This window comes from Callospermophilus lateralis, chromosome 7 (assembly GCF_048772815.1).
Source record: "Callospermophilus lateralis isolate mCalLat2 chromosome 7, mCalLat2.hap1, whole genome shotgun sequence".
Classification (NCBI taxonomy): Eukaryota; Metazoa; Chordata; class Mammalia; order Rodentia; family Sciuridae; genus Callospermophilus; species Callospermophilus lateralis.
Window position 1 is genome coordinate 27,401,784 of NC_135311.1, and position 23,886 is coordinate 27,425,669.

The 23,886-nt window shown below is 49.3% G+C and overlaps 1 protein-coding gene and 1 long non-coding RNA gene across 2 annotated transcripts; one reads left to right on the forward strand and one right to left on the reverse strand.

Annotated features, from left to right (window-relative positions):
- Positions 1 to 14,384: 14,384 nt before the first annotated feature.
- Positions 14,385 to 20,327, reverse strand: Prok1 (prokineticin 1). The gene is made up of 3 exons (XM_077109873.1): positions 20,181 to 20,327; positions 17,702 to 17,827; positions 14,385 to 15,131 (listed from the first exon to the last, which is right to left on the reverse strand). Exons 1-3 carry the CDS (start codon positions 20,250 to 20,252, stop codon positions 15,012 to 15,014), a joined length of 318 nt encoding a protein of 105 aa, XP_076965988.1. The 5' UTR covers positions 20,253 to 20,327; the 3' UTR covers positions 14,385 to 15,011.
- On the forward strand, positions 14,584 to 17,118 carry LOC143641893 (uncharacterized). Its single transcript, XR_013155546.1, has 2 exons — positions 14,584 to 15,085; positions 15,758 to 17,118. It is a non-coding gene; the product is annotated as an uncharacterized LOC143641893 (long non-coding RNA).
- Positions 20,328 to 23,886: the final 3,559 nt, after the last annotated feature.

Consider the following 23,886-nt stretch of genomic DNA (forward strand, 5'->3'; position numbering starts at 1 on the left):
CCAGGAGGAGGAGGAGGAAGAGGAGGAGGAGGAGGAGGAGGAGGAGGAGGAGGAGGAGGAGGATAAGGGAAAGAAGGAGGAGGAGGAGAAGGAGGAAGAGGAGGAGGAGGAGGAAAAAGAAAAGCCTGGCCAAGAGGCAGATGCAGTACAACTGGCGCTTTGTCAATGTTGTGTCCACCTTTGGCAAGAAGAAAGTCTCTAATTCTTAAGTCCTTTGCTTAAGTCTTTGCTGCGTTCTTTAATAAAGCCACTCCATCCAGAAATAATAAAATAAAAATAAAAGCACAAAATCCATGTCTCAGAATGTTCTTGAGCCACACTAAATCTCTTTAACACGTGTGGTTACTTCCCGTTAGATACCACTGCTTTACTCCTTTGGATGGTTCCATGTTCATGTTTTGGCCTGGGGCTGCAGCTCAGTGGTAGCGCACTTGCCTAGATGCTCAAGACTCTGGGTTCAATCCCCAGAACCACAGAAAAGTAGAATAAAATAGTCTCATTTGAATACATGATAAAATAGAAAAATAGAGCATGCATGTATTGGGCGGGGAATGTGGCTCAGTGGTAGAGCAGCTGCCTGGCATGCATGAGGCCCTGGGTTTGATCCCCAGAACCACATAACACACGCACACATATGTATCTTCCCAATTATCTCAGGAAAGTAAAGCTAGAATTTAAACTTTATTCCTAATTTTTTGTTTTGTTTTTTGTTTTGATGTGTTGAGGATCAAACTCAGGGCCTTGACTGGATGGGCAAGTGCCCTACCACTAAGCCATACCCTCAACCCTTGAACTCAGTTCTTAAATGCACATCCTATCGATTCAATGGCATGACCCACCTGGCACAAAACTCTGCCATTCTGCAAAGTTGACTGAATTATGTCCACACTTAAAAAGCCTCTAAGACTGCAGATCAAGGAGCCCTGGGGCATTTATGACTGAGAAAGAGCAACGGCACAACTGGGGGAGACCTCAAGAGAGTGGAGTCCTGGCAAGCGCATCTTAAGACTGTCCTGCATATTTATTAAACACCACCTCCCCATCTTTCTTCCTCCCCATGAAATGATCCCTGTGCATGGTGTAATGGTTTGCTCACCTGCTGCAGTCAGCAGAATACTTTGAGAATAGCTCCCAGCCTCCTGCAACTTTATTTGTTCTTCACTAAGCAATCCAGGCCTTGGAAATGTCTGCCCAGTGCATCACAGATAGGCCAGGTCCTCTTGGGAGAAAGTGGAGGTATGAGTTTCACCTTGAACCTGGGACAGCATATTATTAGTTCCGAGAGACAGCAGTGGTGAAGCCCATCCCAGGTTCCTGACTGGGAAAGCAGAGAGGATGGGACAAAGGAGACAAGGCAATTTCTACAGCTATGGTGTAAGACTCTGGGCAGGACCAGCAGCTCCCAGCAGAGAGAAGCACACAGGCTGGTCAGGAAGCACCTGTTCTGGCCCCTCCTGGCTCAGGAACCTTGGTCAGCAAAGAGGTTGCAGACCAAGCTCCTGACCCCGGCCACCTGCCCACCTCATCTCTGCAGCATCCCAGACACCAGGCACACTCATCATGCCCCAACCATGTCCATCCTCCATTATTGACACAGTGCCTCATCAAGCTGGGACCACCCTCCCACCTCCTGTCTGATTGCAAAATCATGGAGCACAGATTCCCAGGCTGCAGCACCGTCACCTATTCTAAGGCAGCCAGTGCAGAGCCAGATCTTTTGTACCACTCAAGAAACACAAAAACATCACCATTTCACTTTCCCTGGATTTGGGATTTATTTCATTGATTAGATTACAGTTTTTTAGAGCAGGAGTTGGCAGACTGCAAGCCTGCATGCAGGCTTCTACCTGTTTTGGGATGGCCTGAGAGCTGAGAGTAGCGTGTACATTGTTAAGTAGGAAAGAAAAATAGAATAATATTTGTGGAATATTGAAATGATATAAAATTCATACTTCTGTGTCCACTAATAAAGGTTTACTGGCAATCATCTGTGTTCATTCATTTACGTACGGCCTATGACTGACTACAACAACAGAGTTGACTGGTTGTGACAGAAACCAGACAGCCCACCATGCCTAAAATATTTACTATCTTCAGAGAAAAACATAAAGGTGTTGCTGACCCCGGTCTAGATGCAGGGAACCTGTTCTATAGTTCTTTGTACATGTATGCACAGGTACACACACACACACACACACAGCCTGACACTGGGTCTTGCTCACTATGTGTGTCCAAAGAAAGCAATATTTACCATGCACCAAACACCTTTTGATTCTCTTTAATGGAGCAGCAACCTCCCCCACACATTAATTTGACTCTGTCCAACTACCCTTCTTCCTCTCCTCTGCTTAGAGAGCTCCTTCAGGATTCAGCTCAAAACATGCCGTGTGTGAAGCCCTTCCTTACATCTCCTATTACATCAGTTGGGAAAGAACTTGGCTGCAAGTAACAGAAAACTCAATTACAGTGGTTTCAATGAACATCAGTTTATTTTAAGTGCCTAGATGATGCACATATAGACTTTCAGCAGCCTGTGGCTCAACGGAGCTATAACTCGTCCCCTTTGCCAATGAGCACTGAGTCTCTGATACAAGTTCCCTGCATCTGGACCAGAGATCAGCAACATCTTTTATGTTTTTATGTAAAGAAAATGAGTGTTTTAGACTTGGTGGATCATCTGGTTTCTGGCAGTTATGGAAAATATTCCAACTTTCTCACAAAAGAAGTCCAGACATATATGATATTGGTTCAGCAAACATCACTACAGTTCACTTGGCCTTTCCCTTATGGCTGCACTGTGCCAATCATTGCATCCAATATCAACGAAGGAAGAAGAGGAAGAAAGAAAGAACAGTGAAAACAGATTTTTGCCCAGGCCTGATGATTCACTTCATTTTATAGTTGTTAGCAGCAAAGGGAGGCTGAGAAATTGAGTACTGCACTTTATTGTCTATATTATATAAAATAAAGCATCTGGTCAAGCCAATCTACATTTCCTATGAGACCACCCAATCCATCCCCAGCACAGTTTGCTCCTCAATCTCTGACGATTTCAGATGGGTATCTCGCTGCTGAGTGGTGACTCATGTATCAGCCTCCCTTTCTGGACTGTGAACTCAAATGGTAGGAATTTTGTCTTATTTATCTTCTAAGTCAACCTAGAACAACGCCTGACCTACAACATGGAAATTAATAATTGTTGATTATCAGTGTGTGTGTGTGTGTGTGTGTGTGTGTGTGGAGAGAGAGAGAGAGAGAGAGAGAGAGAGAGAGAGAGAAAGAGTGAGAGAGAGAGAAAGAAAGTAAGCAAATGAAGCCCTGAAATATCCCTCCCAGAAGAGGTCTCCAGTAGTCAAGATGAGGGAATAAGTTACCATATGATGCACATATGGACTCTCAGCAGCCTGTGGCTCACAGAGATACACCTCCTCCCCTTTCCCCTAGTCCTTGGGCCAAGCACCAAGCATGCAGCATGAATTGGGTATTCTGCCTGCCCTCAAGGAGCTCATAGTCTACTGGAACACACAGACATGAGACAACCAGGAATAATTCAATGCACAAGTGCTTTAATTGGCTTACGGGAAGACACCGCAGGGCAGGGAGAGTAGAGTCCTTGACTTTGCCAGGGAAGACAGGAAGTTCAGTCTAGAGGTGAGCTGGAATATTACTCTAGTTTCTCATTTTCCATATTCTTGGTGCTCAGGTATCTGGGGTCTTGTTCCTGGACAGACTGCTCCTCCTAGGAACAGTGCTACAGTTTTGATCCAGAATCACCCCCAGTGGCCCCAAGCTTGTGGCTATTGGGAGATGGCAGAAACTTGAAGAGGTGGGGCCTAGTGGGAGGTCTTGGGGGCATGCCCTTGAAGTGGAACCTCATTCTCTTCCCCCACCCCTTCTCTCTCTGGATGAAGTGAGCAGCTTTGCTCCATCATGTGCCCCCTGCCATGATGAGCTGCCTTACCTCAGGTCCAAAGAAATGGAGTCAGCCAACCACAGACTGAAACCTCCAAAACTTGGAGCCAAAGTCAGCCTTTTATCTTTGTATGTTGATTATCTCAGGTATTTGATAATTCCTGGAGGAAGCAAATGACTCTTCTAGGAACATGCTTTTTATACGTAAGCCACCCAATCCAGAGCCCACACTCCATTCAGCTCCTTCATCAAACTTACACACCAAGCAACATTCCCCTTCCACTGAATCAGGCTCAGAGACACGACTAGGAACTGCCCCAGAGCCCACTAAAATGATTCAAACTATCCAATCCTAAGATTACTCAAAATAACTACACTGGGTTGCCCATTTCTTCCTACAAGAACCCCAATAAAGGCTTTGGACCATGCTCTTTACCCTTCTTCTACCTCCTCATCAGCCCTGGTGCTTCCCCAAGTCACCCTGCCTGGTGATCTGTGCCTCCTCCTTTTAGGGATCTGTGAGTATAAATTTCTTCTATCCTAACAATCATTTCCATGTCCTTGTGTCTCACCACACTTGATTAAAAGAAATCCCCGGTATGAATTCTAGAACAGAAAGATGTAAGGGATATAATGATGTTATTTCTGGAAGCATCTAGCACTTCCCTGGGCAAGTCTAGCCAGGCACTCAGAGGATAGGTGCTCCACTAATCAAGGAAGTCACTGAGAAAATAACTTAGGTTCAGAGGGAGAGATGAGATGAGAGAAGTGGGGTTCTCCTCCCCTAGCTTGGACACTGTCTTGCTCCCAACTCAAGGACTGGATGAGAGTTACAGGATGCTCCTGCCACCAACATTGCAGGATAACTTGGAAGGAGGCGGGGAGAGATCCTGCTGCCCCTCAGCCCAGCAAGAAGCACATCATGCCTACCACCAGCACGCACCATCCCAAGTCCTTTGTCCAACGTCATTTGTTCCCAACCACAGATTGCCCCAATCCTATGAACCTCATCTTTGGCTGAAGCTGTACCAGAACATTTTCAGTAGCCCCACCTCAATGGAAGGGCTGTACACCATCCAGCTACATCAATGAAAGAGGATTTTTTTTTTCCTCTGAGATGAGTAGGTATGAAAAATATCTAATATTAATCATGGGCAACATTAACTTATAAGATGGCTTGTCTGTCTTTCAACTTCAAAGTTGACATCTGGTGTGACTGCTTTGAAACTAACACTGGGCTTCATCTCCGCAATTATAAATAGCCCAAGTTAAAGTCTTGACCTTGAACTGAACAGACTGTGGTTTAAAAAATGGAGAGGGCTACAACATGCAGTCAAATCCTGGGTGGGTTATTCTTGGGGGTGTATTTAAAAAGAAAGAGGAGGAGGAGGAAGAGGAGGACTGGGGAAGAGGACGGGGAAGGGGAAGGGGGAGGGGGAGGGGGAAGGGGGAGGGGGAGGGGGAAGGGAGAGGGGGAGGGGGGAGGGGGAGGGGGAAGGGGGAGGGGGAGGGGGAAGGGAGAGGGGGAGGGAAGGGGAGGGGGAAGGGAGAGGGAGGGGAAGGGGAGGGGGCGGCCACAGCTGTGGCAAGTATCCTGGAGTGAGGGAGACAGGGAAGCATGAGCAAAGGCTCTGACCAGCTCCTCCTTGTGGGGCGTGGGGCGGGGAGTGGGATCAGGCAACTGGAGGTCAGCCTCACTCCACTTGGACCCTTTCATGATGGGTCAGAGGTAGAACGGGCACAGGCTATTTATTGATTGCAACCTGACTACAGTTCTGCACTTGCCCTTTGGGGATTGGTGGGCGCAGACACCATCTGTTATGGTTTGGATCTGGAAAGTCCCTCAAAGTCTTATGTTGAAAGAATGATTCCCAATGCAGGAGGGCTCAGAGGCAGAGCTTTTAGACTATGATTGAATCCCAAGGATTCTGCCTTCATCTGTGGGTAGCTGAATGGACTACAGGAGTTAGGACCTAGTTAGAGGAAGTAGGTCGCTGGGGGTACGTCCTGGAAGGGTTTGTCTTCTCCCTGGCATCTCCTGCCCCTGCTCCCTTCTCTTCTTCCCAGCCACCGAGAGCTGAGCAGCTTTTCTCCACCCTGCTCTTCCACCAGGATGTTCTGCCTCTCCTCAGGCAGTGGAGTGGGCCAACCATGCACTGAAACCTCTGAAATTATAGCAAAGACCTTTGAGACTCTTCATTTTTGCCCGCATATGTCCAATGGATGGCTAAAAGACTTGCCATCGTTGCCTCCATTTTGTATCCCTTTGCTCCAAGTCACCTGGGATCCCAGGAACAAGGTCTAATCCAATAAACACCTATGAGGAGTGGAAGGCTACCCCTGGGGCAACGGCCACTGGCCCTGCCTGGCCAAATGGCCAAATAACAATCAACAGACCACACCTGATCAAGATCACCTGCTTTGGCAGCTGTGAAAAGCCTCTGGCTGTGCAAACCCCCAACCCCTGCCCTCATTCTCCTCTGTATAAAACCTAAGGGTCAGCCATTTATGATGATGCGTATCTGTAATCCCCAAAACCCAGGAAGCTGAAGCAGGAGGATCATGAGTTCAAACCCAGCCTCAGCAACTTAGTGAAGCACTTAAAAACTCAGTGAGAGCCTGTCTCTTCATACAAATATTTAAAAAGGGCTGGGGATATAGCTCAGTGGTTACTCAGGGTTCAATTCCTGGTACCAAAAAACAAAACAAAACAAGAAAACACCAAACCTTACGGTCATTGTCAGCCCCTCAAAGACAGGGTTAAGAACACGGGTGCACTTGTCTTCCAAGTTGGAGGGCACTACCAATGCTCCTTGTGCTTTTTCACCGTGACCTTTCCTGTTTAGTCTTGGGGCCAAGTGTTTGGACCTGACTGTTGGATCCTCAGAGTCAGGCCTGGCCTGGGACTCCAATAGCAAAACCAGGGGCCAAAATAAACCTTTCCTCCTCTCAGTTGTTTATGTCTGGTATTTTGGTCACAGGAACCGAAAGCTAACACGCTATCTTTATCAAAAGGAGGGCACAATCCACTTTATATAAGATTATATAAATCTTCCTATCAGCCCAGGGAGCACTTTCCCACCGTGAGCTCATCTGTAATTATTGTTCACATTTCTGCATGGGCTAGAGCCGAGCCCTGGGCTCACCCCAGCCCGCCCAGCCCTCACAGCAGCCTGTGAGGTGGGTTGTAGCAGGAACTCCATTTTACCCAGGAGAAAACCGAGGTTAGAGAAGCTGCCTCCCAAGCTGTGGTCATACAGCTACCAGGAGGGGGGCAGCAGCAGACTCAACTGAGGAGAATGAGTGGCTGAGTCTCCTCGCCTAATCCCATTCCATTTCTCAAGCCGCTAAGTCTCCGAGCTTCCCAGAACTTCTCTCCAGAAATATGGATCCAGTGGTTCTGGGGTAGGACAGAGCACTCTGGGTACTTAACAAGCACCCCCATGTGATGCTAACCCCTAGAGCTGGCGGGGACAGGGCCCTGCCGTGGGACCCTCTCAAGGCAGCCCCTGTGGAGCCAGCAGGGATTAATGTTTCCCGACCCTGAGAGCTGCCTGCATCCTCCAGGAGCTGATATCTGAACTTAGGTCCCAGGACCACTAGGACCCCTCAGACCTCCAGCCTGGAGGACAGAGAGAAGACAGCAGGAAGAGAGGGTCCTCATGGAGGAAGGAACAGAGGGCAGAGTCTGAGAGGGGGTGGGAGATGCTGGGCCCAGCCCCACCCCAGATTGTCCCCAGCTCCCCAAGGGGCTCAGGACACCTCTGCGGAAAAGCGTTGGAGCCCCTCCCGGCTCACATGCCTTGCAGTCATGTTGTGTCCACTGGTATCCCGTGGTCCAGGGCTCTGGGGAGGGTGCAGGCTGTCCGGGATGTGGTGACCACGGGAAACATTCCCCATGATCAGAAGCACCCACGGACCCCAAGGAGAGGAAGAAAGTGAATTTCCTGAGACCACACCAGTGACCACCCTAGTTATTCATAGCTATCCCTTGCCGGGGAGCTATCCCTTGCTGAGGCAAGAAGTTTCTCTCTCACTTTTCTCTGGCTGGGACTTGTCAACTTGCAGGGACCAAAGGCTCCCAAACACTTAGTTCCCCTGAGACCCCTCCCCTGACTCTGCCTCCTGAGCCTCTGAAACTCCTTTCTGAAGGCTAATGGGAGCAGGTTTGGCCAGCCTGCAGAACTGGCTCTCAGGTGCCCTTGCCCTTGGCCTGAGAGCATTCTGAGGGCTGCCTCTGTCCATGGACCTGATGCTACTGAGAGACCTTCAGCAGGCTCCCACAGTGGGCAGCACCCATTCTTTGCTGCCCTGATTCTGTGACATGCACTTGTGTCCCCTTTGGCAGCTTGGGTCCCGTTCACCTTTTCCCAGCGAAGTCCGGGTGGAGCTGAGCAGTGTGTGCAGGACACATGTGTGCCTCCTGGATTGGGGCCCTGGGCAGTCAGTTCAGCCTCTTCACTAAGCAGAGGTTCCCAGCATCCAGGTGGGGGCTCAGCTGCAGGCCTTGGGGTGAGCAAAAATTACTGCCCCTTGAAGGGACCTACTCTCTCTCTCTTCCTCGGCTGTCCCCTCTCTTTGTATTCCTTTCCACTCTGGCGACTGAGGTTTTCAGCAGGGACAGCAATGTGCCCCTGGGACCTAGTTCTGGGTGGGCACAGCTCCTGGCTCCAAGGCTCATTCTTCCTGCCTTCTCTATTGTCTGGCTCATCATTATTTTAGCAGAAGACCACACACTGGCTTAACTAGAGCTTTTCCTAAAGGGAACTGGCCTCTCTGCCCCTTGGAAAGCCAAAGAGAATTGTCATTATTTGTGTAATTGATCTCCTCCAAAGGTGGAGGTGCCTGACAGGCTAGGGCCGTGTTTCTACAAGGGCAGAAGGTGCAGGGACCATGGTGTGGGGTCACAGGTGGAGGAGGGTTGGTGAAAGGCCCCAGGGAATTGGATTCCCAGGAATCAGTGCTGAGACATCTTCCTCTGGTTCTGCTGTGCACACGTGAGCTAGGAACCAACCGCCCGTCTATGGGCCAAGTGACATTTCCTTGTGCTGCCTACTCCTGGGGTGGCCGCCAGCAGCAGTGGGGTATGTCTCAGGGAACACACTGAAGCCTGTGGTGGGTTTCAATTTGAACACAATCTAAGAATCCGAACAGAATTCAGAGCCTACTCACCTTATGCTTTTCCTGGGGTGGGGGCGGGGGCGGGGAAATAGCACAGTATTAAGATCATCACCCGTATTGAGCAAACACTCCAATTTACTTTGAAACAGTGACTCATATGTTTAAACAACGTGTATTAAGAAGCACTTAGATAAGATTTGCGTATCTCTGCTCCCAAACAGAGTTGATAATCAAGTTCTGCCTACATAAACCTGGGCTTTTGAACTTGATATAATAATAATAATAATAGAACATAATCTGAACAAATGGTGATTTCCATGAAATCCTTATTCAAATTCTGGGACATTAAAGCACATCTAAGAAAAGGATTTTAGTTCCTTCCTGGTCTGGTTAGCTTACCCCCCTCCCCCTAAAAAAAAGGCCTAAGATAACACCGGCTTAGTGACCTGGTCACACCAGATGCTGGGCCAAGCAACCAGCACTATCTTTGTCATCTTCATAAGGAAGACAAACAATTCTTCACCATTCTGTCGTGCTTCTGCCTAGCAGGCGCTGTCCTAAGTGCTTGCAGGCACTAACATTAAGTCCTTACCGCAAACCTAAGAGGCGGGTGCTATGATGATTGACAGTTTACAGACAGGGAAACTGAGGAGAAGTGAGTTAAGTAACCTGACCAAAGTCACCAGCTAGTAATCAGCTGAACCAGGCCTCAGACTCTGGCAGGTTGTGTCACTAACCATTGTGTTGCCCTGCCTGCCCAGGAACAGAAGGTGATCGCTGATAATTCAGTGAGAAATGCCAATAAGCATGTGACAAGAAGTGACAAGAAAATGTGGAACTGCCATTGAACATTTTTTTTTTTTACTTAATTCTCGTGGTTTAGTTTGTTGACAGAATTGCAAGGACTCCTCTCCCACTTGCCTCTGTCAGAAATGTGCCCACGGCTCCTGACTCATCAGTGTTTCTATCCACAGCTGATTCTCCTTTCCCAATCTTTTGCCCCCAAATGAGGGTCCTTGGCCCCGACCAGGCCTGGGATCTCCTCCTGCCTTCACCAGGCAAATCCCTGCCAGAGCTCTGAAGAGTCATCCCACAGTTTACTTCTCTGTGACCTATGGACAGCAGGGACTTCAAGTGGGCCAGGGGCCGACAGCCCTCCTGTGACCTAGGCCAGGCTGTCTTCCAGAGCCCCGGGCACTGCTCATCCTAGGCAAGCCGGAGACGCGGGGGCAGCAGGAACGGGTGGGTGCAGGCTGTGTCCCTTCACAGATGTTGAATGGAAAGTTTCACGGGGGGGGGGGGGGGGGGGGGGGGGGAAGCTGACTTTTTGCCGGGGAGGGGAGCAGGAGGGAGTGGGGAATCTAACCCAGGGGTGCTTTACTACTGAGTTATACATCCCCGGGCATTTTTTAATTTGGAGACAGGGTCTCACAGAGGCTGGCCTCAACTTGCAAGTCTCCTGCCTCCCAGCCAAGTTGCTGGGATTACAGGCCTGGGTCAGGGTGCCCCGACAAAGGAAGCCGACTCTTTTGCCCACCTGAAAGTGGCTCACCTCTTAATTCTGTGGGTTTGGACTTTCAGGGAGAGGAATATCCCCAACCAGGGTGGGAACGGGGGTGGGGTTCCACCTGGCAACTCTGTTCCTACCCAGGATTGGCTGTCTAGTCTTGATTCTGAAAAGGCGGGAACCCCAAGACGACGTAGCTCCTGTTGCACCTGTGCAGTGAGCCACCCTGCAGAGGGGCTTCTCTGCCCCCACCTAGGTGAGCAGCGCCCCCCCCCAGTGGAATAAAAAAAAGTCCCGTAAGCTCATTGAAGATGCAGTCACCACTGGAAAGAGTGCATGGTATCCGATTTTGCACTCCTAATGAGGGTCCTTGTTTTTTTTTGGCACTTACACGATTTTATTATCTGAATTGCTAACATCTGGTATTCCATTCAAAAAGTAATCTAGGGTAGAAAACCGCATATTAAAAAATACCTTATGGGCTGGGGATGTGGCTCAAGTGGTAGCGAGCTCGCCTGGCATGCGTGCGGCCCGGGTTCGATCCTCAGCACCACGTACAAACAAAGATGTTGTGTCTGCCAAGTACTAAAAATAAATAAATGTTAAAAAATTCTCTCTCTCTCTCCCTCTCTCTCTCTCACTCTTTCTTTAAAAAAAAATACCTTATGTGGTTCATACGTGAATAGGTACAATCATCCCTTGATATCCATTGGGGGATTGTTTCAGGATCCCCAAAGATATCACAAAACCTGTGGATGCTTAAGTCCCTTCAGAAAAATGTCATAGCATTTACATATAATCTACACACATCCTCAGGGGCACACTTTAAATAACCCTTAGACCACTTTTAATACTAAACACAATGTAAATGCTAAGTGAAGAGTTGTTATACTGTATCATTTACAGAATAATAACAAGAAAAAAAACCTATATGTGTTCAGTCCAGATACATTTTTTGAAAAGTATTTTGGATCCACAGTGGAATCCACAGGTTTGGAGGGCCAACTGTATACATTTTCAGTTGCCATGAAATTATTCTTCTCACCCTCATAAAGTAAGTGTTAAATGAGCATTTTAAAAAATACCTATTTGAGCTGGGCACCGTGGCACATGCCTGTAATCCCAGCCACTTGGGAGGCTGAGGCAGGAGGATCTCTTCCAAGTTCAAACCCAGCCTCAGCAACTCAGTAAGACCCTGCCTCCAAATACAAATTAGGGCTGGTTGAGTGGTTGAGTGTCCCTGGGTTCAATCCCTGGTACCCTGCCCCCCAAAAAATAGCTATTTGAAAGGAAGCCATGCATTTTCCAGCAAGCACTGCTCACCTATCCCTTACCCTAGCCAACCACTAATCTACTTTCTATCTCTACAGATTTGCCTACACTGGGCATTTCACATAGATGGAACTGTTCAAGATACAGTCTCTGATGATTGGCTTCCTTCATTTAGCACAAGGTTTCGGAATCATCCAGGAGGTAGTGTGTATCAGTACTTCATTCCTTTTTTCAAGGATGAATACTACTCCACTGTTTGGATTCCCTATTTTACTCATCTACTCAGCAAGGATTGAAAAGAGCTGTTTGTTTAGAGAGAGTTTGTGGCTTTCCTTTCTGATTCATGATTGAAAGGAGATCTCTGCAAACCCCCCAACACTGAACTTGCCCTTATCCACCCTCCCCACCTGTGCTTCCTCGCCACACTCCAGGCAACGCCTTCAGGTTGACTCTTGGGCTGGTCTGAGAGGCGAATGTTCAGACAGCAGTTTCTGGAGTCCAGGAAGGGTCACTGCCAAGAGTGTGAAAGGGCAAGAATGCAAAATGTTGCCCTCGGGGCCCACCCAAAGCCACCCTGGATAAACACCGTCTGTGAGAAGTGACTCATGTGTCAGCAAGCTGAACTCTTTCCCTCTGGCTCTGGGAGGGTCCTGGGCCTCCTGGGATCTCATCTCTGGACACAGCCTCCTCCAGCCTGGAGGCTCAGATCCCCTGCCCAGGGATGGCCACGTAGGAGAAATGGCCATCCATCCGTGCCGTCCTGCTGGCTCCGTCACTGCTCACACTGACTGAACAGGTGGAGGAGGCTTCAGCCGCAGTTTCCCCCAAATCTTCTCGGAGCATCTTAGGTTCCCAGCAGACTCCAGGGCAGATTCTCCACTGTGGCTTCTGCCCTCCTCTGTGTGACTCGTCCTCCTTCCTCACTGGGGAGGGCTCTAGACACAGGCCCACCCCAGGGTCCCTCAGGTCCCTAGGAAGGTGAGGAAAGCATTAACCCAGATGGATAAAAACACAGGTGGGGGATGGGCCGTGAGCATGGAGCCGCCTCAGGAGGCAGCTCTGCCCAGCCATAAAACGTCCTGGGGACACGCAGATGGAGGTGGCAGGTAGTCCTCACCTGCCTCCACCCTGTCCCCATGCCGGAGAAGCTGTGAGAGGAGATGTCCTAAAACCACAGCAGGAAGATGACATCGGCTTCAAGAAAGAGAAGCTGCAACAAGACAGAACTCCAAGTGGCACTTCACACACTGGGTATTTTTCTGTGGTCCTTAGGGCCACAGATTTCTTGCCACAGCTGAAAACACTGTCCCTCTAAACCTCCAGCTGAGTCTAACATTTGGAGATGTCTGGAATACGTATGTTCCCCATCTGCTCTGAGGAGGTGGACGCTCTCCTCCCTGTCAGCTCTTCTTGCTGTTCCTACTATTGTCACTAGATGGCGCCAAATACCACCAGTTGAGGATGAAAGATTTGGAGCCAAATGCGAGGTACGGGTGCATCCTGGAGCCAAATAGGAGATGCGGATGATGCATCTCGAACCTGATCTTATTCCAGAATTCATTTGTCTTGGGGACATATTATTCTTATAAGTAGATTATTTTAGAACTATGTTTATGAACATCATTTCTAAATATAAAGACTCACAAATATGTTTTTCTGAGCCTCTCCATCGGCTCCTATCTGCCCTTTGTCTTTAGCAACAGAAAGCAGGAAACTGGGACACAGTCCATGATACATTCGTCAAGTTTCTAATATAAAAAAAAAAAATTGAGAATAAGTCCAATTAGATGAAACAGGTGGCTCAGCCCGTGGATGGGTCTGCCACTGCCTGCTCTCAGGAGGGGCTGAAGAGGGGCAGCCTGGGCAGGGTGTTAGGGGGCTCCTGAGAAACAGAGTGGGATATGATAGACTTTTTGTATTTTATGGATTTGTTTGTTGTTTGGGGCTTTTTTGTTTGTTTGTTTAGGTTTTTTTTTTCTTTTTTTTTGTATTTTACATGTTTGCATTTTATGTTTTACTAGGTCAGGTGCTAATGTGGAGATGAAGAGTGGGACCAGCAACCTGAATGTAGGGGAAGCTCCCATCCTGGGGTTCAGAAGTGAGGCCAACTCCAGCTTCTTCCTTGTCCCAGGCACAAGGTCACCTGGTGGGGTCAAGTGGTCAACAAAAGCAAAGGGACCAAATTTCAAAAATGAGAGTTGCAATCGGACCCTGCTAAGCTGCCTCCTCAGTAGAGTCTCCCACCTAAGCCCTCCTTGCCCAAGCCCTCCAAGCTGCCTGTCACCCCCTCATCGAAGAGACCCCCAAATCCCGTGCTCCAAAACATTGCCCCTCCCCCACCACAACTTGGGCCCACACAGATCTACACCCCGTCAGAAACAGGAACACCACAGCCACACACCTTGGTTTGGTTCCTTCTTTTATTGGAAGCCAGAGGGCCCTGCTCCTCCATAACGAGGCAGGGGAAGACCTGCCCAAGGTTGCAGATTTGCTCACAGGGCCTGAGCCTTGGAAAAGGGGTTGTGTAAGGAAACTCCCTAATCCCCTTCTAAATTGTCCACACCAAGTGAGATTAGGCCCCACCATTTTCATTGTAATGGTGAAACCCTGGGGACTGGAGCTCTCAGGTAACTGATAAAGTGTTAGGAAGGGCTTTAGAGACTTTGCAGGCCCAAGGTCACAGGACTAGAGTTATGAGGAAGTTGGCTTGCCTGACTAACGTCCCACACCCTACTCCAGGTGACTGCCCTGTGCCCTCTGGGAAGAGCTGGCCTTGGGCCTGTGGTCTAAAAATCAGGAGTTACTCCAACAGAAGAGAAGGAACCATCCTCAGGTTGACCCTCCCAGACCTCACATGATAGGGCGGAGGGCCAAGGGCAATGCGCCCAGGGGCCTGTGCTGGGGAATGTCAGGGAGGAGGACAGTCCTATCCACAGCTCACAGCCTCTCAGGAAGGTTGAACAGGGGAGAGAAGCTGGCTGGCCACCTCTCAGGGCCAGCAACCACAGGCTGGCCCAACTGTGCCATAGTGAAGGTCCATGCGCCCTCTTGTATACCAGACGGGAAAGATCCAGATGGGCAGTACAGGACTGAGGGATTGGGGGGAGCTGGCTGCACAGTAGAAATAACAATCCAGAAGAGGTGACCCCAAGCTGGACTCGGGAGGAAGCCTGGTGGGTGTCTGAGCCTGGACAAGCTCCTAAAAATTGATGTTCTTCAAGTCCATGGAGCAGCGGTACCTTCCATCCAGGAACCTGGAGCACAGCAGGTTGGGTGAGCAGGGACAGGTGTGGTGCTGGCGTTTCCGGAAGAAGGGGACCTGGGGAGAGCAGAGAGAGACACCTTCACCCACAGGGGTGGCCTCCAGCCGGAGCCTCTGGGGGCCCAGCCCTGTCGAATGCCTCACCCCACCTCCCACACAGCCTGGCCCAGCAATACTAGTGGTTATAGCTGAGGAAACGAGGTACAGGGTGATCAAGCAGCATGCGGGGACCTCGGCTCACCTACAGAGGAGCTAGATGTGTACCCAGGCCAAATGGCCTTCAGACGCAGCACCCACGTCCAGCTCTGTTGACTGGGCACCTACTGTTACGTGGTAGGTCTGTTGTGCGCTCAACTCTGGTGGGTGCCTGGGGGCAGCCATGTGGGACTCACAGTCTCTGCACTCTGACTGGCTGCCCAGAGGGCCACCAGACCACCAAGGAATCCTTGAGGGGGGCTGAATAGGAACCGCGAGCACAGGTTCAGTGTCAGACACCAGGTCTGACACACCCCCGATGGGTGACAACTGGCAATTTAGCTAACCTTGCTGCACATCCACTCTGCTATCTGTGAAATGGGCTAATAGCACCTACAGTGTGGCTGGAAGAGGTTTAAAGTATATATTTACAAAAAGCTTCGTCTGCAGAGTGGCTTGTAGGAGGCCCTCCGCCTTATATCACTCAGGTCCCTGCTGGGAATACGGATCTGCACTGAAGCCCCACACACTCCAAGGCTAAGGGAGCTGCCGAGCTGCACAGCGTCCCCACCACCTCCTCATGGTGTGGGGAAAAGGCCAAGATTGAGAGAGACACTACTGGAGGAGTCTCACCCCCCACGGGCACTGAATCGTAAGACGCCTGAATCTGGATGTCAGGCCCCACCCCGCATAGCCCCCTAACCCCGCCCCCCAGTTTTGTCTGCACCCCCTGACCATGCAGAAGCAAAGGCCCTGTGGGCTCCTCTACACCCTGTGGCTGGGAGCTGGCTGCCAGGGGACAGAAGCAGAGAGCCCACTAGATGCTTAGGGCACAAAAGAGTGACAGCCTTCTTGAAATGTGTGTTCCAAGTACCTGCTGGCCTGGCTTTAGAACCGTTGTGTAGAGGAGCCATCATTTTGGGGGTCTGATTTCATGGTTGCTTTGTTGTTTTGTTTTGTGTGAGAGGTGGGGTGCTTTACCACTGAGCCGCATCCCCAGCCCTTTTTGTTCTTTATTCTTGAGACAGGGTCTCACTAAATCACTTGGGGCTTCACTAAGTTGCCTTGAGTTGTGATCCTCCTGCCTTAGCACTGAGACCACGGGGAGGCACCGCCACCCCCAGCTGATTTCACGTTCTTGAAGGCAGGTTTCTGAGGGAGGTTTCCAAGGGAGCAAAGGGCATTTGAGACCCTTTCAAAATCCAGATTTCTCCGATGGATAAGAGACTACAGGGGGGAATCAGTGGGCTCCCTTTAATGTATACATGAGGCAAAAAGCAGTCATGCCAGTTGCCCAAGATCACACAGCAAGTAAAGAACTGGGAATGGCCATAACCCCCTCTCCAGGCCTAACAGTCTGCATGGCCAGTACGACTGAAGCCAGATTTAAAGTTAGGTAGTCAGGGTAGTTAGGGAAATCGGGTCTAATATCGAGTAAGATCCAAAATGGAGGCCATGCTGGGAATGAAGTCCGGGAAAAGCAGGACAACTCTTGGAATGTTAATGAAGTCTGGGAAAAGCCCAAGGCCCAGAGCCCATCCCAAAGAAATGTTAATGAAACAGCTTCCTGCAAACTTGAATTTGCTGACCCAAAAGTCCTTCCTGCCCAGATTACTTCTTTGGCCCACCTGTGCCCCACCCTTCCGGGCCTTCCCACCTACATTCCATCACTGAAAGATAACGGAACAGAGAATGGGAATGGGGTGGTGGGGGGGAACCAGATGAAGACCCTAGGTATAAAAAGGGGAGACAACCGTCCTTCCACGGATTCCATCTCTTGGGTCCCCTTCTTCCTCTGGGAGAAGTCTTTTCTGCTGTCCTTTAATAAAGCCTCTACTTTCCACTCTGACCTTGCCTCCGCGTGCTTCTCTGGTGTTATACTTCAACATTGGGGAAGCAAGGACTCTGACTGTCACCGGTCAACAGCGGTAACACCACCACCACTCCAGGCTGTCCCCGCAAAGGAGGCAGTCCCAACATCAATGACATGTAGCTAGAGTTGATGTCAGAAAACTGCAGTTCCAGTCCCAGCTGCCTCGGTGACTAGGCATTGAGCAAGTCACGTGACCTTGCTGGATCTGTTTCCTCACCATGGCCCAGGGCTGCTATAAAATCAAATTGTCTTAGAGGTTCTCCAGCCTGTCTGGAAGATCATAGCTGAGGATGTCTGGCCCTGTGAGATGCACAAACATCGTCTGTGGGACACTGAGTAAGGTGGGTGTTTGTGGGGGTGGGCAGCAGACAGCCCTCTGTGACTGCCCGCTTCCCCTCTGGCATTCAGGGGCCTGCTCAGCTGTGGAGGAAGCAGAACTGTAATCAGAAGCTCCAGCCTCGGTGATCTTGGCTAGAGCCAGGCCCCAGGACCTCCCGTCCTGTGCAGCTCAGGGCTCACCTGAACACACAAACCAAATGTGTGTTGCGTGGCCACCTACCTTGTGGCTGCTGGGGTGGCACGCTTCTCCTTCCTGTCCCAGTGGGGTACATATCCGCAGCCCCCGCAGCCACAGGCTGATGGCACAGCAGGTGCGTGCTCCACATTGGACATCCCACTCACAGGCCTACAGAGACAGAGAGGGCAGCACTACTACCTGTGAGAAGCCAGGTTGCAGCCTAGCAGTCCTCTGAGGGGTTGTGTGTCACCTGGCCCCATCACAACAGCACGCCTTGGACTGGGGTTATTGCCCCTGCTCCCTTCATGGGCAGGATGCTTCATGTCCATCAGGATCTGGGTTTGAGGGGCTGTCCCAGCTCCTTGGAGACCACTCAGTGGGGAGGCAGACCTCTTTGTCTGAAAAGTCCAGTGGGTCAGGAGGGATAACTCTTCTAGAGCCAGTAGATGCTCAGCAGATGCTGGTAGGATTGAGTGATTTAGAATCCTCCAAGCTGGGAGGGTCCCTGATGGCCCAAGCCCCTGGGTGGTCAGTGCTAAGCTGCTTTCAGCCAAGATTCTCCAGCCCAGACCCAGCACCCTTACTTGATGCCTGTTCCACATGTTGGTACCCCTCGCCCTAGAGACCGATTAAACTGGTATCTCTCCCTAGTGCTTCTCTACGGGCCTCTGGGATCCCCCCAGTAGGGATGGACCCCACAGGGCTCAGCTCCCAGAATAGGCTGTATGTCCCTGCCTGGCTTCCAGAAGGTGACATTTGAAAAGAAGGACACAAAACCCACTTTATACATAAGCTAGGATCAGGAAACCAAAACTGCTCCACACTCAGGTAGAGAACAGAACTGGCCACTTTACAGAAGCTGAGTGCTTTCGATGAACTGAATTTTGAAGCTGTGTCTTGATTTGCTCTTTTCCAGTAGAGGCTGGGGAGGGCTCAGGCTGCACATGGGGACTGCAACCGGAACTGGAAGTACCCCACTTTCTCAGCCCCGGGAGGAAAAGAGGTTGCCAACTCCCTCCACCCAGAGGAGGCACGGGTAGCAGTCACCTGGCTGCCAGTCTCCAGCCCAGCAAGGGCACCCCTTATAGCTAGCCATGCTCTGAAAGCTGAGAGTCAGAGGAAGGAGACCCCCACTTGGCTCTTATCCTGCAGGGATGAACATCGCTGTCCCACTCTGGCAGTGGGACCAGACAGCCTTGAACTTGGGGACATTTGCCATCCATGTAACAGAGGAATGTGGAGAGGGCAGAACTTGGCCTCTTGAAAGTTACATGTGGACATCAGCAGGACTCAGAGAATGGAGGTCGACTGGGTCTACTGTCTAACTATTCACATTGCTGTCGTGCATTTCCTGTGGGCCAGATGTCAGAGCTGGCCAAGTGAGGTTGACATGGTTTCGGGGCCCACCTGGTGCTCCCATCCTGACCGCAGGACTGCTGGGCCTCCCGGCTTCTCCCTTCTGCCCACCCCCACCAAGCTTCAGTGCTCTACGTTCGTTCTGTGGTGCTTTGGGTCTCCAAAGCAATGGCTTACCCTTCATATATGTGCCTCTTTTGAACCAACCAGTCTTTTTCCTTTAGAAAGGAAAATGGAATTATCCTCTCTACAAACACAAAAACAAACCCAATTCCACACATTGTTTGACATTACTCCACAAAAACGGTGGAAGTGGTTGAAATAAAAGTTCATTTCCCCTTTTCTTCTCATGACTTTGACAGAAAGGTTTGAGTGCAGTGTTGCTTTCTTTTAGTAAGAATAGTCCCGCTGCCTAACACCACCGGCATCCATGCCAGAGTGGGGCAAAGTAAGAGCCTGCCTTCAGAGGGGACATCACCCCCACAGAGTCCTGAGCACTGACGTGTGCAGCACCCGTGGGCTGAGCCTGTGCTGTCAGTCTGCATTTCTAGAGGCCAGTCGAACTGGTATCTCTCCCCAGTGCTTCTCTACTGGGCCTCTGTTTGGGGCATTTTTTAGCCAAAGGTTGGTGTCGCCAGTATTCCTCTCAGAACTAACTGGGCACAGAGCGAAAGGTATTTGAAAACATTCTTTCTTACAAGTGGAGGCAGCAGGGGTGATACTGATGTAATTGCAGCCAATGAGCTGCTACTGCCCTTAATTAAACCAACATACTGCTGCGTCAAAACTGACATGTGGACCAGACTGTATATGAAAACCAAAACTTACACAAAAGGTAAATTAAGGGATGAAATCCACTTTATAAAAGAATTCCCAACGACACAACAGGAATCTTCATTTTTCCCAAAGACTAAAACTTCAAAAATTCTCAATTGTTCTCCGAATGCATTTAAAACAAGATCTTATTTAAACACAGCTTCTTAAAAGCCAACCCTGTTTATCAGAGTGAGGTCCAACTCATCTGAAAATCACAATCCCTCTCTGGGGTCCCTTTGGTTTGTGGTGTGTTGGATGGCGGAGCCACCTATGTGGTTCCTGGGCTTACATCCCCTGCAGACCCTAACACTGTCCTGGAACCCAGGCCGAGAGAACGCTAGAGACTTACCCCAGTGATCACCGCACAGTCGGACACAGTTACTAGGAGGAGCATGATTGAGACTTTCATGGCACCTGTCATGGCCACCTGGAGTGAAGGCAAAACACAGTCTTCTCCAATGCCTCCTGCTTCCCCGGCTCGGCTCAGCCTCGTGCCCAGCAAACTGGGAAGCCCAGGCTCTCCTGCCCCACCCTCCTCCTAGATTTATATGGTCGGGTCCAGGGCTGCCTGTGGATGCCTCATCTCTGTTCTTGCCTTCCCTGTTCCTGGCGTTATTCAGATGATCTCAGAGGCGAAGATGAGAGCTGAATCCCTAACAACATCAAATCACCACAAAAACTAATAAAAATGGATACGTCGAGGGCTTTGACAGTCGCTCTAACTCTTCCAGGAATGCAGAGCTTCAGAAAGCTGTGTGCCATTGCTCTTGATATTCTTTTCTGCCTCTGGGTGTCCTTCTATGCTGCTTGGGGCAGAGAGAGGCTTTGGTAATGAATTAAGGGATTTGCAACATCACCATTTATCCTTTCCTGCCCCAAACCGTGAAACACGGAGGGTTATTGATTCCCTCCCACTCGGCCCAACAAGAATTATCTGGGCATTTACCAGGGGATCAACACGGAGGTAGCTAAAAAAGTTACAAGTGGGGAAGGTGCTGTCCCTGGTCCTCGAAAGGTAAAAATTCCAATAAAGAGACATTAGACAGTGAGAAAAACAAGTCCAGATTTGTGGGGTTGCAGTCCCAGGTGGGACACCTAACCGTCTGCTTTCTACTGGGCTCAGGATGAACACCGGCAAACACCCTGGTGCAGGAGCCAAAGGCAGATAATCAGCAACCCCACAAGTCCCATGCTCTCAGCATCCTGCAGAGAAGCAAACTTGGGCTGAACTTTAGCTCAAAGGTATGACAAACTACAATGCTGTCCTTCCTGCTGCATGGGGTGAGCATGACAGTGGCCTTCTCTGTGGGCAAACAAACACAGTGGACACAGATGCCAGCCTAATATAAAGGTGACTTTGGGCATAGCCCTTCTTGCTGAGGGAATGGCCCCAGTTCCAGCCCTCACTATTCCAGACAACCCAGAGAAAGTTCCCCGATCCTTTCCCAGACAATTCAGTTCATCTGGATAACAATAAAAGCTGATATTGTTTCCAGATATATTTTGCCGTATGTTAATACAGGCTGACCATCTCTATTCCAAAAATCTGACATCTGAAATGCTCCAAAATGCAAACCTTTTTGACACGATGCCAAATGTGGACAATTTCATACCACGAATCCGTGATGTGCACAACATTACTTAAAATGTCATACAAAATCACCTTCAGCCTACATGTATAAGGTATATATGAAACATAAAATGAGTTTTGTGTCTAGACTTGGGGCCCATCTCCAAAGTATCTCATAATGTATATGCAAATATTCTACAATGTGAAAAATGCAAAACCTGAAACACTCTGGTACCATAAATTTCAGATAACAGATATTCCACCTGTAAATGTTATCTAAACAAATAAATAAAGATTGCTATAGTCAAAGACTTGGGAAACACTGGGTTATGCAAACTTTATTGGCATTTTTCTGCATACTTTTCAGGACCTTTCACATGTGTTTGTGTAGAAAGCAGCAAGTGGAAAAGACATCTTACAGTTTTTCCCAAACAGATTCATCCACAAAGCCCATTATGTTTTCCTGGAGTGTCTCATGAAAATAGGGTCCCTACACATAAATGTTGACAGGCATTGATGAGTGCAGAGAGAAAGAGCCCAGTGGTTCTGGGCCAAGTGGCTTGGAAGACAGACCCCCACCAGCAGACACCTTGACTTCTAACCAACTGCTCACTGGCTTCATGGCCTTGAGAATATTGCCAATCCTCTGAGCCCTTATTTCCTGAATACCTCTGCTTCTCAGACCTCCCTCCCCAGCCCTTCCCCACAAATACACAAAACTAATTTTGTGTATTCACAATTGCAGTGAAGAAGTTGTAGCAAGAAGCCTGGTGTGGTGGTGCATTCCTGTAATACCAGGGATTTGGGAGGCTAAAGCAAGGAAGATCGTGAGTTCAAAGCCAGCCTCGGTAACTTTGCAAGGCCCTAAGCAACTCAGCAATACCCTGACTTTAAATAAAAATACAAAAAGGGCTGGGGATGTGGCTCAGTGGTTAAGAGTCCCTGGATTCAATCTCTGATACCAAGAAAAGAAGGAGGAGAAGGAAAAAAAGAAGAAGTTGTAGTAAGAAGCACTGTTGCCGAATAAAACAATAACATGGATTGACAACCTTTTCTTTCTCTTGAATGCCAGTGCTTGAGAAAAGCCAGTAGGGTGAGGGAGAGCTGGTGACCTGGTGGAAATCCCAGAAGAGACTCTGGGGAGCTTTCCAGAGAAGAGGCACTGGTTCTTCATGCAGTAGCTCAACCAAGCGTTCATCGAGAGACTTCCACACTTCCAGACCTGGAACCCATGGGTACTGGGTCTAATTTCTCTCTACAGCTTAGAGATCTCCTGTTCCTGTGTGCAGGTGGGTTCAACAGTCCACCTGATAGGATCTGGGTTACTTTTTGATGGAAATAGTGCAGGAAAGGAGGCTGGGGGCCTAAGCAGGCAGGAACCCAAGGAGGCAAAGGCAGGAAGTCAGTGGTGAAGTGAATTGAGAAGGGGAGAGAGTGGGGACAATGGTGAGAAGTGCTAAAAATGTATTTGGTGCCCTTATGAAAGTAGGAAGAGAGTGGAGATGTGTCAGAAAACCTCTCCCAGATTCCTACACAACTGCAGAGAGAATGCAGGCAGGTGAACAGCGGACAAACCCGTGGTTGAGTGTTTGTGTGAAAAATCTCTGTGGGGGTCTACTTCTTATACCTTGGGCTAGGCCCCAGTTCCTCCATTTTCAGTTAATGCCAGTGTTGCCATTTTCCAGGGTAGTGTGTGTGTGTGTGTGTGTGTGTGTGTGTGTGTGTGTGTAGCAAGGGGTATTCTCATAGGGCCCTGGTCCACACCCAAGTCAGCCCTGAGCCCTGATGGAGTCCCCTGAGAGTCTCTTGAGGTCATTGTTCTGTGAACTACAAAGGAAGTCCCTGTCCAGGGGCCTGGCTGCTCCAGCCTGAGTGTGAGGTATCTTGTGTTGACGGTTAATCACGTGTGTTAACATGTGCTCCCTCTTTTTTTTTTTTTTTTTTTTTTTTGTACTGAGATTGAACCAAATAGTTCTCAACCCCTGAGCCACATCCCCAGCCCTATTTTATATTTTATTTAGAGACAGGGTCTCGCTGAGTTGCTAAGTGCCTCGCTAAATTGCTGAGGCTGGCTTTGAACTCTCAATCCTCCTGCCTCAGTCTCCCAAGCCGCTGGGATTATAGGTGTGCATCATAGTGCTGGGCAAAATGTCTCTATTATTGGTTTCTTGCTAACTATTCCATGAGAGTTTGCTGTGACTCATTTCACAAAATATGAAAAATAATAATAATAATAATAATAATAATAATAGAACAAAAGAAACCCAAGCATTCAGACCAGGGGTTCTTTACTGGGGCCTCAGTAAACTCCCCCAACAAGTTCATGGATTCAGAAGATCCATGAACTTGGGTGGAGAGGAAAATGGAACGCTTATTATCCCCAACTCCTAACTGAATTTTAATGTTTTCTTCTATTTTAACTGTAGGCTAGAAGTCGCAGAATGATTAGCAGTAACTGACTTCCTCACCAAGAAAAATGCAGGTG

Excerpts from the sequence above, each read along its gene's own strand:
- Prok1 (XM_077109873.1), bottom strand. The coding sequence starts at position 20,252 with ATGACAGGTGCCATGAAAGTCTCAATCATGCTCCTCCTAGTAACTGTG. Across the intron at positions 17,828-20,180 it reads ACTGTGCGGTGATCACTGGG|GCCTGTGAGTGGGATGTCCA; the intron begins GTAAGTCTCTAG and ends CTGTCTCTGTAG. Across the intron at positions 15,132-17,701 it reads GCCACCCCAGCAGCCACAAG|GTCCCCTTCTTCCGGAAACG; the intron begins GTAGGTGGCCAC and ends TGCTCTCCCCAG.